We start from the raw sequence: 15,000 nt of genomic DNA on the forward strand, positions 1-15,000 counted from the left end.
AAAAATTAGTGCGGAAAAATCCAGTGCAGAAATATTTAACACAGTCTTATTTATCACAATATTCGTGTCACGTGACTGCAAACTTGACACCTCAGTGGCTGGTTCTGAGACAAGATCGATTGCTTCAGCCTTAATTCACTGGTAGGAGGTCTATAGTTTTGAAGCAATTAATATTTCTGCAATTAATTTATTTTTCCACAGAATTTTTACACATTTAATAATTTGTATTATTATATTTATTATTATATATTGATATATTATCTATTTACATTATTATTATATTTATATATTTATCTTTAACAAAAATGTTGCTCATAAATGTTTATAATTTGATGTAAAAAAAAATTCAGTTCACGAAATTCAAACGCAAAAAATTCAGTTAACCTCCACAGACATTTAAAAATTAGCTTATTGTGATAACTTCTGTCCAGTTGTTATACTTTGTCTGACAATAACATTAATGAGTCGCAATGACAGTTGCAAGTCTGAGACGTTAAATGGCAGTAGTGTATAGTTTATGGTGTGTTGGCTAGTCTGTATAGTTTTTGCTGAAACTAGTATTTTGTTGCGCCCTACAAAGTGTTAATACTGTGAGTATTGTACTTATCACGCACCAGCTGTTTGATTGCAAATTGCAGTAGTTGTAGTTTTCTTCCAAAAAATTTGGAGGTGTTTAAATCGCCAGGTAAAATTGCTAATCAGTAGCACGTCAATAGCAAAGCCAATGTAAATTAGCATCAAGCTGGCACATTTTTGGACAACTAAAGCCTTACTTAACTGATGTCGAAGCATTTTTTGAGTGCATTGCTTTGTTGGCACGAGAGGTAGTTTGACTGAGTCCGCTCTCAGTGCTGCTGGAGTGATCTCCAAGTGGCGAAGTGTAACGCAGGCAGGTACTCTAACATGGCACCGCTGGATTTTACAAACCCCGTTTCCATATGAGTTGGGAAATTGTGTTAGATGTAAATATAAACGGAATACAATGATTTGCAAATCATTTTCAACCCATATTCAGTTGAATATGCTACAAAGACAACATATTTGATGTTCAAACTGATAAACTTTTTTTTTTTTTGCAAATAATCATTAACTTTAGAATTTGATGCCAGCAACACGTGACAAAGAAGTTGGGAAAGGTGGCAATAAATACTGATAAAGTTGAGGAATGCTCATCAAACACTTATTTGGAACATCCCACAGGTGAACAGGCAAATTGGGAACAGGTGGGTGCCATGATTGGGTATAAAAGTAGATTCCATGAAATGCTCAGTCATTCACAAAAAAGGATGGGGTGAGGGTCACCACTTTGTCAACAAATGCGTGAGCAAATTGTTGAACAGTTTAAGAAAAACCTTTCTCAACCAGCTATTCCAAGGAATTTAGGGATTTCACCATCTACAGTCCGTAATATCATCAAAGGGTTCAGAGAATCTGTAGAAATCACTGCAGGTAAGCAGCTAAGCCCATGACCTTCGATCCCTCAGGCTGTACTGCATCAACAAGCAACATCAGTGTGTAAAGGATATCACCACATGGGCTCAGGAACACTTCAGAAACCCACTGTCAGTAACTACAGTTGGTCGCAACATCTGTAAGTGCAAGTTAAAACTCTCCTATGCAAGGCGAAAACCGTTTATCAACAACACCCAGAAACGCCATCGGCTTCGCTAGGCCTGAGCTCATCTAAGATGGACTGATACAAAGTGGAAAAGTGTTCTGTGGTCTGACGAGTCCACATTTCAAGTTGTTTTTGGAAACTGTGGACGTCGTGTCCTCCGGACCAAAGAGGAAAAGAACCATCCGGATTGTTATAGGCGCAAAGTTGAAAAGCCAGCATCTGTGATGGTATGGGGGTGTATTAGTGCCCAAGACATGGGTAACTTACACATCTGTGAAGGCGCCATTAATGCTGAAATGTACATACAGGTTTTGGAGCAACATATGTTGCCATCCAAGCAACGTTACCATGGACGCCCCAGCTTATTTCAAAAAGACAATGCCAAGCCACGTGTTACATCAACGTGGCTTCATAGTAAAAGAGTGCGGGTACTAGACTGGCCTGCCTGTAGTCCAGACCTGTCTCCCATTGAAAATGTGTGGCACATTATGAAGCCTAAAATACCACAACGGAGACCCCCGGACTGTTGAACAACTTAAGCTGTACATCAAGCAAGAATGGGAAATAATTCCACCTGAGAAGCTTAAAAAATGTGTCTCCTCCGTTCCCAAACGTTTACTGAGTGTTGTTAAAAGGAAAGGCCATGTAACACAGTGGTGAAAATTGTGACGACCTGGTCGCATAAAGATGCGGATGTGGTTCTCTCAGGAATGCAGATCGGGCTGCGGACACAGCTTGCAGGTAGGAAAATTATTTATTTAACAACAAATCATAGTTGGGAAAAAATAAAGACGTGCACATAGCACAAAAGGCAAAAACTAAATGGGCTAGCGTGGGAGCTAGCAGAAATTTAGCAGGAATCGAACGTCGTCAACTGTTGTATGGAAACAAACTAGCAAGCCAGACAGAGTGAGGCCAGCGCATAGACTAAATAGCCCTCTGATTAGCGCCCGGGCAACAGGTGCGCGTCCCGAACACTAACCAGAGGCAGGTGTGAGCAATCTACAGTCATGGCAACAGAAACTCAAGGTGCTGAAAACACATGTGACAAGAAAACATAAAGAGAAGTATGATCCGGGCAGCGGATCATAACAGAAAATGCCCTTTCCCAACTACTTTGGCACGTGTTGCAGCCATGAAATTCTAAGTTAATTATCATTTGCAAAAAAAAAAAAAAGTTTATGAGTTTGAACATCAAATATCTTGTCTTTGTAGTGCATTCAATTGAATATGGGTTGAAAAGGATTTGCAAATCATTGTATTCCGTTTATATTTACATCTAACACAATTTCCCAACTCATATGGAAACGGGGTTTGTACATGAATCGGTCCACTTTAGGACTGGCGGGATTGGGTCGGTGCCAAAAAAGTTGCGTATTCGGTACCCATCCATTTACACACACAAACACACACAGAATACTCACGCAGGCCAGCCCTCAAAGGTGGACACGGTGAAGAGCGCCATCATTCCCATCAGCACGTTGTCAAAGTTGAAGTCACTGTTGTGCCAGATTCTCTCTCGCACCATCGGATGGTTGACGTCGCCATCTTTGTACACCACAAAGGTCCCTCTGCGTGCACACACACACACGTATTAAAGACGACCTCATAATGCTGATGAGCAGACGAGTGAAGGTTGGACATACTTGCACTGCTCGGGAGTGTGTTTGGCCTCATCTGTGCAGCGATAGAATTTACCCTGGACACACGACAGCGTGATGATCGTAGCGACCAGCCAAACGTAGGAACATATTTCTGCATAGAGATCTCACCTTGAACAGTTGCACTCCGATGCAGGCAAACATGAACTGGAGCAGCGTGGTGACGATCATGATGTTTCCGATGGTTTTGATGGCCACAAACACACACTGGACCACGTGCTGGGGAGTGTGCACGCACACACAAGGCGTGAGCATCAAATATCACAAAAGGCGGCCATTTTGAGCCACACACGCCTCTGTTTACCTTGAGGCCTTTGGCTCGGTTGATGGCCCTCAAAGGTCTGAGCACACGGAGGACCCTCAGGATCTTCACCACTGAGATAGCACTGGAACTGCGCACACACACACACACACACACACACACACACACACACACACACACACACAAGTATTAATCAATGTGCTGTAGCATTTTTTCCAACAGGGGGCAGCACTATCAACATATTTTTTTAATCAATTCACAATCTTGCTAAAAAAAAAAAAGCTTATGCCCTGGAAAAAGTGGAAATATTGTGATTCTAACTGCTACATAACAAGCTAGCTTTGTGAGAAGGTGAGCACTGACTGCAGGAAGAACGAGACGAGCGACACGCTGACGACGAGCAGATCCAGCAAGTTGAACCAGTTCCTGCAGAAGGAGCCCTGGTGCAGGAACGCTCCGTGGACCGTCATCTGGCCGCAGAGATAGACGGGAAGTTAGCGGGTAAAAGACGGACGGCAGTCATCTTTTCCTTACCTTCAACAGGATTTCCACAGTGAAGATGGAGGTGAAGGCGTAGTCGGCGTAGCCTAGAACCTGAACACACCATGACATCATCAGCGCTGTAAGGGGTGTCCCAAACTTTTTCACTTCCCATACGCTATTGGAGCCTTGAGTATTGGCCGATACCGATATTAATCGGATACGATATTAGCCGGAACCTTGATTTACGACCGTTTCGGTTTACGAACCTTTAGATGGAGCCAAACGTGCCTTTGTGCGCGAACACTTTTGTTTGTGTGCCACTGGAAGCCCTATGGGGGCTGCCATCTTGATGACATCACTTCCTGTACAAGCGGGCACGGCCATTTTGAAGAGGTGGGGCCCCTATGTCACATCCTGTTTACATATTTGCGAGAGTACACGGCGGCGCCATTGGCGCACTTGATTGTCTCTCAAATATGAAATAAAAACGTCCACAATTGCAACCATACGGAGCCCCTAAAGGGACATGGGAATTTTTTTTTTTTTAGACATGTATCTCGTGGCCACGAGATACTTTCTCGTGGCCACGAGAAAGCATTGGATGCGTGCTGATGGTTTGGTGTGTGTTAAAATGGCAGTTTAGGAGTTAATATGGCTGTATTTCCAATTAGGACTTTCCCCCATGTGTGTTGTGGCAAAATGTGAATGCTTGATTAGTAGGTGTGAGACAAACACTTTATCTTCCTGGTTATTGTAACGCTACGTGTTTGACATTATTTAAGACTTTATCATGCCCGGGAAAGGACAGTTTTCCTCTTCTGTGGCTGTGGGGGGTGGGCGTGGCTTGCGGACCTGCAGTGAAGCAGAGTGTGTCAGTTAGTCCGATGTTGATGTGATCAAACTTCTTTCTTGCTTGGAAGATACACACACAATTGTAACTGTTATTTCTTCCTGCAAATAATAAATATATACAACGTGTTTGGATGTATTCATTTATGTAAAATTGTCATTAAATGTAATATTGCCTGACAAAAAGTGATTCGACGTACGTAATATTTTGATATTTACACATCGCATATTGACACACGCGCATCTGACCAGAATACCCTTATGTGCATTACATATATCAACATCAACTACCTACTGTACTGTTTACTTGTTGAAATACCCTTTTTAGAGCAAATATCTACCCATATAATTTATATGTGTATATATAATATATAAATATATATATATATATATATATATATATATATATATATATATATATATATATATATATATATATATATATATACATATATATATATATATACATACACAGTATATACACGCACACACACACATATACATGTATACTGTATAGGAAGAAACACACATACATATATACAGTATACATATATACACACAAACACTAAATTTGACAAACAAAATAACTACTATTTTTAAGAACAAGTTACAGTAATATATAATATATATATATATATATATATACACTACCGTTCAAAAGTTTGGGGTCACCCAAACAATTTTGTAGAATAGCCTTCATTTCTAAGAACAAGAATAGACTGTCGAGTTTCAGATGAAAGTTCTCTTTTTCTGGCCATTTTGAGCGTTTAATTGACCCCACAAATGTGATGCTCCAGAAACTCAATCTGCTCAAAGGAAGGTCAGTTTTGTAGCTTCTGTAACGAGCTAAACTGTTTTCAGATGTGTGAACATGATTGCACAAGGGTTTTCTAATCATCAATTAGCCTTCTGAGCCAATGAGCAAACACATTGTACCATTAGAACACTGGAGTGATAGTTGCTGGAAATGGGCCTCTATACACCTATGTAGATATTGCACCAAAAACCAGACATTTGCAGCTAGAATAGTCATTTCCCACATTAGCAATGTATAGAGTGTATTTCTTTAAAGTTAAGACTAGTTGAAAGTTATCTTCATTGAAAAGTACAGTGCTTTTCCTTCAAAAATAAGGACATTTCAATGTGACCCCAAACTTTTAAACGGTAGAGTATATATATACATGCTTATACATAATATGTATGTATATATATATATATATATAGATAGATACACACACACATATATATGTACATATATATATATATATATACCTGTATATATATATATATATATATATATATATATATATATATATATATATATATATATATATATATATACATACACATATATATATATATATATATATATATATATATATATATATATATATATATATATATATATATATATATATATATATATATATATATATATAGATACACATACATACATACATATATATATATATATATACACATACATACATACACATATATATATATATATTATATATACACATATAAATTATGTGGGTAGATATTTGTTCTAAAAAGGGTATTTCAACAAGTAAACAGTACAGTAGGTAGTTGATGTTGATATATGTAATGCACATAAGGGTATTCTAGTCAGATGCGCGTGTGTAAATATGCGATGTGTAAATATCAAAATATTACGTACGTCGAATCACTTTTTTCAGGCAATATTACATTTAATGACAATTTTACATAAATGAATACATCCAAACACGTTGTACATATTTAGTATTTGCAGGAAGAAATAACAGTTACAATTGTGTGTGTATTTTCCAAGCAAGAAAGAAGTTTGATCACATCAACATCGGACTAACTGACACACTCCGCTTCGCTGCAGGTCCGCAAGCCACGCCCACCCCCCCACAGCCACAGAAGAGGAAAACTGTCCTTTCCCGGGCATGATAAAGTCTTAAATAATGTCAAACACGTAGCGTTACAATAACCAGGAAGATAAAGTGTTTGTCTCACACCTACTAATCAAGCATTCACATTTTGCCACAACACACATGGGGGAAAGTCCTAATTGGAAATACAGCCATATTAACTCCTAAACTGCCATTTTAACACACATCAAACCATCAGCACGCATCCAATGCTTTCTCGTGCGCACGAGAAAGTTTCTCGTGGCCACGAGAAACTTTTTATATAAAAAAAATAAAAAAATAAAAAAATAAATATATATTTATTTTTTTTATTTTTTTTTATAAAAAGTTTCTCGTGGCCACGAGAAAGTTTCTCGTGGCCACGAGATACTTTCTCGTGGCCACGAGATACATGTCTAAAAAAAAAAAAATTCCCATGTCCCTTTAGGGGCTCCGTACAACCATGATTAAAAAAAGGACGCTTATATAGTTGCTGACTTTGCCAAAGAGGTTACGTCAGGGGTGTCCAAACTATGTTCTGCGGACCAAATGCAGCCCACAGACATCTTCAATTTGGCCCACAGAACATCATACGTTAAGTAAGGAATCTTGCCCGCAAGGGGATTTCATTCATTTTAAGACTGCCTTTGATGCTACTCTATCGCCATCAAGTGGTAAATATGAGAAATTCCGGTCAATGACCTTTAATTATGCTCTGAATGGAACAGTGTGCAGAATTTACTTATACGACCCAATGCAAACAACCTTTCCTTAATAAGGATGCAATTTTTTTTTTAAATCCAACCAACACAAAATGTTTTGTAAAGGACTTGACTCAAAGAGAGGAAAATACCAACCTTGTGTGCTTATTGGAGAACATTTACAGGTTAACTGGCTGTCCAGATTTGCACGCATAAAAACGCTGCAGGACTGCCTGTATGGCATATTTTACACACAAGGCGATATCACCCTGTTGCTTGTTTGTTTGGTAAAATCGTAGCGATATTTAATATAAATAGCAGATCGGGACACCTCTGGATAGGACAGTGAATGTTTTATTGTTTTTACCTGTCAACCTTACTAGTGGTTAGGCTATTTTTACGCATTTATGACATGCAGGACCTTTTACATGTTTTGTAAAGCTCATATTATTGTGCCAGTTTGACCCAGGAAGGGATCATTTATAGGTTTGTATCACGAGAGAAGGCAATATAATTGATTAAATTAAAAAAGGCTGCGTAAATCTTTTTTTATTACTTTATTGCAATCACAAATGTATACAATATCTTGTCTTTTAACGTAACATTTTTTAAAGAAAAAAGCTGCTATCTTCCAGTAGCCTTTAGCCTACAACAGAAGTCGCCAACCTATCGATCGCGATCTGCCAGTTGATCTTTGGGACCCTATCGGTCGATCGCGAAGATATTAGAAAAAAAAAAGTAATAATATGACATCAGCACGTGACAAACAGACCCGCAATCAGGCAACCATTTTAACCTCTGAGCACGCCCGCACGCCTCGCCTCTCTCTCTTCAGCCTCTCATCCCGTGGCTCTCGACACCGCGGCCCCAACCCTCCGAGCACGGCCACCCACTACACCCGCATTGTTGCAGCTCCATGATATAGCATCCAACATCAAAAAACTCTTCCCTTAACCATGATCATCATCGTGCGAGGGGAACTAACAATAGAGTCTGTGAACATTGCTCCAAAGTATGGATTTTGTGTTGATTTATTGTGAATACTAAACTAAACATTGACTTATGCAAAGGCAGCAATATATGATAAAACAAGGCGGCGGCTAAAGGACTTTACTGTTGATATCCATTTTTATCAAAGAGAAAAAACCTGTCAGGTGAACAGCTGATTTTACTACTTCCGACGCTGAGAAGCTGACAAGCATATGACTCGCGTCCCATATGTGACCATAGGATGAACAAATATACTATGGTACTGAGACTATAGTGGCCATAAACAGTTAAGGGGCCCTCTGTTGCCTGTGACTCGTTTGTTATTAGCCCTTGGCACATTAGTAAGTAAGTAAGTAAGTCAATTTTATTTATAAAGCGCTTTTCACAGATAAACTCACAAAGCGCTGTACAAAACATAGGTGAAGTAAAACAACAATACAATTAAAACAACAGGGTCAACATCATAAAAAGGATACAAAGTGGATTAAAATTGATAGTTAAAAGGTGCATTAACTAAAAGCTTTACTAAAAAGATAAGTTTTCAAATGTTTCTTAAAAGTTTCAACACAGTCAAGATTACGGAGGGACTGGTGGAAGTTGTTCCAGAGTCTGGGAGCTATAGCCTGGAATGCCAGGTCTCCACGGGTTTTAAAACGAGTTTTTGGGATCTTTAGAACACCCTGGCCTAGAGGCTGCGCCCTGAAGAGTAGCGGCATAGCAAGTCAGTGATGTACTGAGGGGCCCGGCCAAGCAATGCACAGAATGTCAGGACTAAAATCTTAAACTCACTGCGGAATTTAACTGGAAGCCAATGAAGACTGGATAAAACGGGGGTGATATGGGCTGTTCTGGGTGCACCGGTCAAAAGTCTGGCAGCCGCATTTTGTACAGTCTGAAGTCTTTTTAGCGTTGACTTGTTGAAAAGAGGGAAAAGACAATTGCAATAGTCAATACGAGACGAAAATTTTACAATTTTACATTACAAAAAACAAAACAAAGAACACAAGAGAAAAGTTGGGAAAACAGCAAAATACTATGAAAAAAAGCCAAAATGTTGAAATCAGCCAATAATAATGACACAAAGCTTTGTCTTTATAAAACAAAAAACAAAACAAAAAAGATACACTAATTTTCCCAAAAAATGTAATATCATGGAAAAAAAAAATTATTTCCATAATTCCATTCATAACGTTACACTTCCATAGAATATAGATTCAGGGCCCACACCTTAAACGATTTCAAGTATTTAGTTGTTTATTTGTATATCATTTGGGCATCCAGCTCACAAAACCCACGAAAACAGGATTTAAAAAAATGTAAATACTGTGAAGAAGTCAGCCCAAATTTTACAGGGCATGAATGTTTTGCAGGACTGCTGCTATCGGACATTTTACATGCCCATATCATCCCATACTTGTTTTTTTTCTTCTCCATATCGGACCAATATCTGAAATCGATATCAAATGGGGACGCCCCTGATCATACGTACGCTACAGCACAGCGATCAGACACTAATTGTAATCCTGATTGAGACGGAATCAAGCAGGTGACATTTGACACACATGTCCGCCAGTCACTTGGCTGACCAAGTACGAAACAAACTCCTTTAAGTTGAGGCATCATTAGTGAAGTGTATGTGTGCGTGTGTGTGTGTGTGTGTGTGTGTGTGTGTCACACACGTGCACTACACAACCAACATCTGTGCGCGCGTGCGTGTCCGGGATTGCTCGGCGTTGCGTGAGCACAGCTGCTGCTCGCCGTGTGCGTGCGCGTTCAGACTGGTGATTTTTCTCGTCAGGGCACTGACCCACTTCTGGAATAATCTGCTCAAGCTCCGCCTCCCTCCACCAAGCCAGTTTAGTATCAGTCTTTCGCCGCCATTTTTGTTGTTCCCAGAATGCACCTGTGTGTGCGTGTGCGCGGACTTACGTTGTTCCGGAAGGAGTGCGCTCTGATGGGATCCTCAGCGGCCAATGAGCACGAGCTGAGGATGATGAAGACGAGGATGAGGTTGGTGAAAATATGATGGTGGATGAGAATGTGACACCCCACGCGGATTCTGGAGACACACACACACACACACATGTTGACGTCAAAACGGCGTACAGCCAGCAGCAAGTGTCTGCGGGGTGCGTGGCAAAACTCACGGGTTGGTCTTGCTGAGGCAGAAGAAGGCACTGCCTTCGGGGATGGGCGTGACTTTCTCTTTGGGCAGGGCCAGGTCGGCCATCTTCAGCTGGACGCCGCCGTCTGTTGGGGGCCATTGTGAGGTCAGAAAATATGGCCGCCGCCATCATCCCCACTGTATGACATCATCTCACCGTCTTCGCCCTCCGGAAGTTCCTCTTCTTCCTCGTACTCCGTGTCCTCGTCGATGTCCACCTGCGGACGCAATGTCAAGGAGCGACATGACACTCGCCATCTTCATCATCGTCCTCACCTTTACTTGCTCCTCCTCTGTCTCCTCCTCCGCCCCCTGCGTCTTCTCCCTGCACGGCAAACACAATGAGGCCGTGCCCTGACCTTTGACCTTTTGCTTGTCTGTGTCGACACTCACTCTTTTTTCTTGTCGTCTCCGTCCCCTCCCGCCAAGTTGTCCACGGCGATGGCCAAGAAGACGTTGAGCAAGATGTCTGAGCCACGTTAAGAAGTAGCGCTGCGCCAAAAAAATTATTTCACACCCGAAACGCAATTCTTATTCATCCCGATTCAAAATCAATTCATAATTTAAAAAGTCGATTAAATTGTTTTTATTCTTTTTATAAGAATATCCTTTTTTTTTTAATTGATGGGACAAGGGTAGAAAATGGATGGATGGATGATTCACATTTGAATTACGATTGTTATTCATCCCGATTCAAAATCGATTCATAATTTTAAAAAATCGATTAAAGAAATATGTTTATTTTTTGTTCATACATCTGAATCGCAATTCTTATTCATCTTAATACAAAATCCATCCATCCATTCTCTACCTCTTGTTTTTTTAAATCTATCGAAAAAAAATTACTCTGTTTGGGGGAAAAAAATAAAAAAATGAAGAAAGATTAAATTAAGTGAATCATTTAAAAAAAAAAAAAAAAGTTTACATCTGAATCGCGATTCTTATTTATCTTGATTCAAAATCAATTCAAATTTTTAAAAAAAGGTTTTTTGTTTTTGTTTATAAGAATAAATTTTTTTAAAATCGATTCACATCTGAATAGCGATTCTTATACAAAATCCATCCATCCATTTCCTACTTCTTTTTTCAAATCTATTTTTTTTGTTTATAAAAATCTATTAAAAAAACTGATTCAATTAGGTAAATAAAAAAATCGATTCAAATTTTAAAAAACGATTAAAAATCGATTTACATCTGAATCGCGATTCTTATTCCTCTCGATTCAAATGTAAAAAATTTATAAAAAATGTTTTGTATATAAGAATCTATTTTTAATAAATGGATTCACATCTGAATAGCGATTCTTATTCATCTTAATACTAAATCCATCAATCCATTTTCTACCTTTTGTTTGTAAAAATCTATTAAAACAATTGTTTTTGTTAAGAAAAATTTAAATTAAATTTAAAAAAACACTGATTCAATTAAGTGAATCATTAAAAAAATGTTTAATGTACATCTGAATCGCGATTCTTATTCCTCTTGATTCAAAATGTATTAAAATGTTTAAAAGTTGATTAAAAATGTATTGAAAATGTTTTGTTTATTAGAATCTATTTAAAAAAAATTGATTCACATCTGAACTTGTCCAGGGTGTACCCCGCCTTCCGCCCGAATGCAGCTGAGATAGGCTCCAGCACCCCCGCGACCCCAAAAGGGACAAGCGGTAGAAAATGCATGGATGGATGGATTCACATCTGAATTGCGATTCTTATTCACCCCAATTCAAAATCGATTCATAATTTAAAAAGTCGATAAATCTATTTAAAAATTTTTTTTTATAAGAATACATTTTTAAAAAATGGATTCACATCTGAATTACGATTGTTATTCATCCCGTACCAAAATCGATTCATAAATTTAAAAAATCGATTAAAGAAATATGTTTATTTTTTGTTGAAACATTTTTTTTTTGAAAAAATTGATTCACATCAGAATCGCAATTCCTATTCATCTTAATACAAAATCCATCAAATCATGTTCTACCTTTTGTTTGTTAAAATCTATTAAAACAATGTTTTTTTGGTTTAGAAAAATCTATTAAAAAAACACTGATTCAATTAAGTGAAACATAAAAAAAAAAAATTGATGTACATCTGAATCGCGATTCTTATTCATCTTGATTCAAAATTGATTACAATGTTAAAAATTTGATAAAAATGTATTAAAAATGGTTTGTTTATAATAATCTATTTAAAAAAAATTGATTCACATCTGAATTGAGATTCTTATTCATCTTGATTCAAAATCGATACAACTTTTAAAAGTTCCATCCATCAATTTTCTACCGCTTGTCCCTTTCGGAGTCCAGGGGGTGCTGGAGCCTATCACAGCTGCATTCAGGCGGAAGGCGGTGTACACCCTGGACAAGTCGCCACCTCCTCACAGGGCCAACACAGATAGACAGACAACATTCACACTCACGTTCACACACTAGGGTCAATTTAGTGTTGCCAATCAACCTATCCCCAGGTGCATGTCTTTGAAAGTGGGAGGAAGCCGGAACCCACGCAGCCACGGGGAGAACATGCAAACTCCACATGGAAAGACCCCGAGACCGGGGATCGAACCCAGGAACTTCGTATTGTGAGGCACATACAATAACCCCTGTGACACTGTGTTGCCCATTTTAAAAGATCGATTTAAAAAATATTTAAAAAATGTTTGTTTATAAGAATCACATTTTTTTTAATCGTTTTACATCTGAATCATTATTCTTATTAATCTTGAATCAAAATGGATTACATTTTTTAAAAATCGATTAAAAACGTTTTTGTAATTTAAAAAAAAAAATGTATAATTTTTTTTTTTAAATGTTGTTTATAAGAATCAATTAAAAAAACAAGTCACATCTGAATCATGATTCTTATTCAACTTGATTCAAAATAGATGAAAAAAAATTTCAATTGCTGAAAAAAATAAAATTTTGTTTATAAGAATCAATTAAAAAAAAAGATTCACATTTACATCGCGATTCTTATTAATCTTGATTCAAAACCGCAAAAAAAAAAGTTTTAAATTGAAAAATGTTTATAAAAATCAATTTGAATTACATCTGAATCCTGATTTTTATTCATGCTGATTCAAAATCAATTCATAATTAAAAAAAAAAAATCGATAAAAAACAAAACATTTATTAACTTTTTTAAAAAAAGTATTCTTATAATAAGAAAAAAAATAATAAATAAATTAAAATTATATATATATATATATATATATATATATATATATATATATATATATATATATATATATATATATATATATATATATATAAATATATATATATATATATATATATAATTACATTTGTAAATTTTTATTTATTTATTTTTTTAAATTATAACAATACATTTTTAAAAAGTAATTTCTTATACCAAATAATGCATTGCGAGAATCGGTTTGACTCGAGAATCGATTCTGAATCGAATATTCCAACAAAGGAATCGGAATGAATCAGATCGAATTTTTAGGTGCCCAACGATTCACCCCCGTAATAAAAAGATTTAGCACTAAACAGCAAACAAAATAATTACCCTCTTAGCTAACCAGCTTGTGGCTAATGTTCGAGGTGTTCCTTATGGTTCTCTTCTTGGTCCACCTTGGATTAGAAAAAGTGTGCTGTTACACGCACGGCGACACAGGAAGGATACAATTTCCGCAAATGAAGAGGATGACAAAGTAAATACAGACGATCATCCCGGGAAAGACGGGGCCGCCGTACGCCATGATGCCGTCGTACATCACCACGTTCCAATCCTCGCCGGTCAGAATCTGCACACACTCGCCGTCGATCATCAAATCCCGCCTCTTGACGTCCCCCCCGAGAAAAGTGGACTTACCTGGAAGCAGGTGAGCAGCGCCTGCGGGAAGGCGTCAAAGGTGCTACGTTTGGTCTGCGTCTCGTCGAAGTTGAACTTCCCGCCAAAGAGCTGCATGCCCAGCAGCGCGAAGATGATGAGGAAGAGGAAGAGGAGGAGCAGCAGCGAGGCGATAGACTTCATGGAGTTGAGCAGCGACGCCACCAGGTTGGACAGGGCCGTCCAATGGCTGCGCAGATGGAAGAGAGGCGGCGGTCAGGGGGTGACGGGGCTGTGAGGAGCCTGCACTAATGCAACTTCTCACCGCGTGACTTTGAAGATGCGCAGCAGGCGGACGCAGCGTAGCACGGAGATCCCCAGCGGCGGCATGATGTCCAGCTCCACCAAGATGGTCTCCACGATGCCGCCGCACACCACGAAGCAGTCAAAGCGGTTGAAGAAGGCCACGAAATAATGCGCCAGGCCCAGGCTGTACATCTTCAGCAGCATCTCCACCGTGAACAGCGACAGCAGCACCTTGTTGGCGATGTCTGCACCACACACACACACACGC

General features: G+C 38.4%; 1 protein-coding gene across 2 annotated transcripts in view; it reads right to left on the reverse strand.

The window, feature by feature from the left end:
- The window catches only part of LOC133657289 (voltage-dependent L-type calcium channel subunit alpha-1D-like), a 59,347-nt gene that overhangs the window by 13,329 nt on the left and 31,018 nt on the right, over positions 1–15,000 (reverse strand). For both annotated transcript variants that reach the window (XM_062058443.1, XM_062058435.1), the window contains exons 15-28: positions 14,752–14,977; positions 14,469–14,676; positions 14,280–14,400; positions 11,020–11,095; positions 10,903–10,951; positions 10,784–10,844; positions 10,610–10,712; positions 10,392–10,521; positions 4,076–4,135; positions 3,905–4,011; positions 3,584–3,671; positions 3,391–3,498; positions 3,265–3,317; positions 3,043–3,189 (exon numbers count right to left, since the gene is read on the reverse strand). In XM_062058443.1, coding sequence (XP_061914427.1) covers positions 3,043–3,189; positions 3,265–3,317; positions 3,391–3,498; positions 3,584–3,671; positions 3,905–4,011; positions 4,076–4,135; positions 10,392–10,521; positions 10,610–10,712; positions 10,784–10,844; positions 10,903–10,951; positions 11,020–11,095; positions 14,280–14,400; positions 14,469–14,676; positions 14,752–14,977 — 1,537 coding nt within the window. The remainder of the gene's footprint in view (positions 1–3,042; positions 3,190–3,264; positions 3,318–3,390; positions 3,499–3,583; positions 3,672–3,904; positions 4,012–4,075; positions 4,136–10,391; positions 10,522–10,609; positions 10,713–10,783; positions 10,845–10,902; positions 10,952–11,019; positions 11,096–14,279; positions 14,401–14,468; positions 14,677–14,751; positions 14,978–15,000) is intronic.

Source organism: Entelurus aequoreus, linkage group LG01 (genome assembly GCF_033978785.1).
Source record: "Entelurus aequoreus isolate RoL-2023_Sb linkage group LG01, RoL_Eaeq_v1.1, whole genome shotgun sequence".
NCBI lineage: Eukaryota > Metazoa > Chordata > Actinopteri > Syngnathiformes > Syngnathidae > Entelurus > Entelurus aequoreus.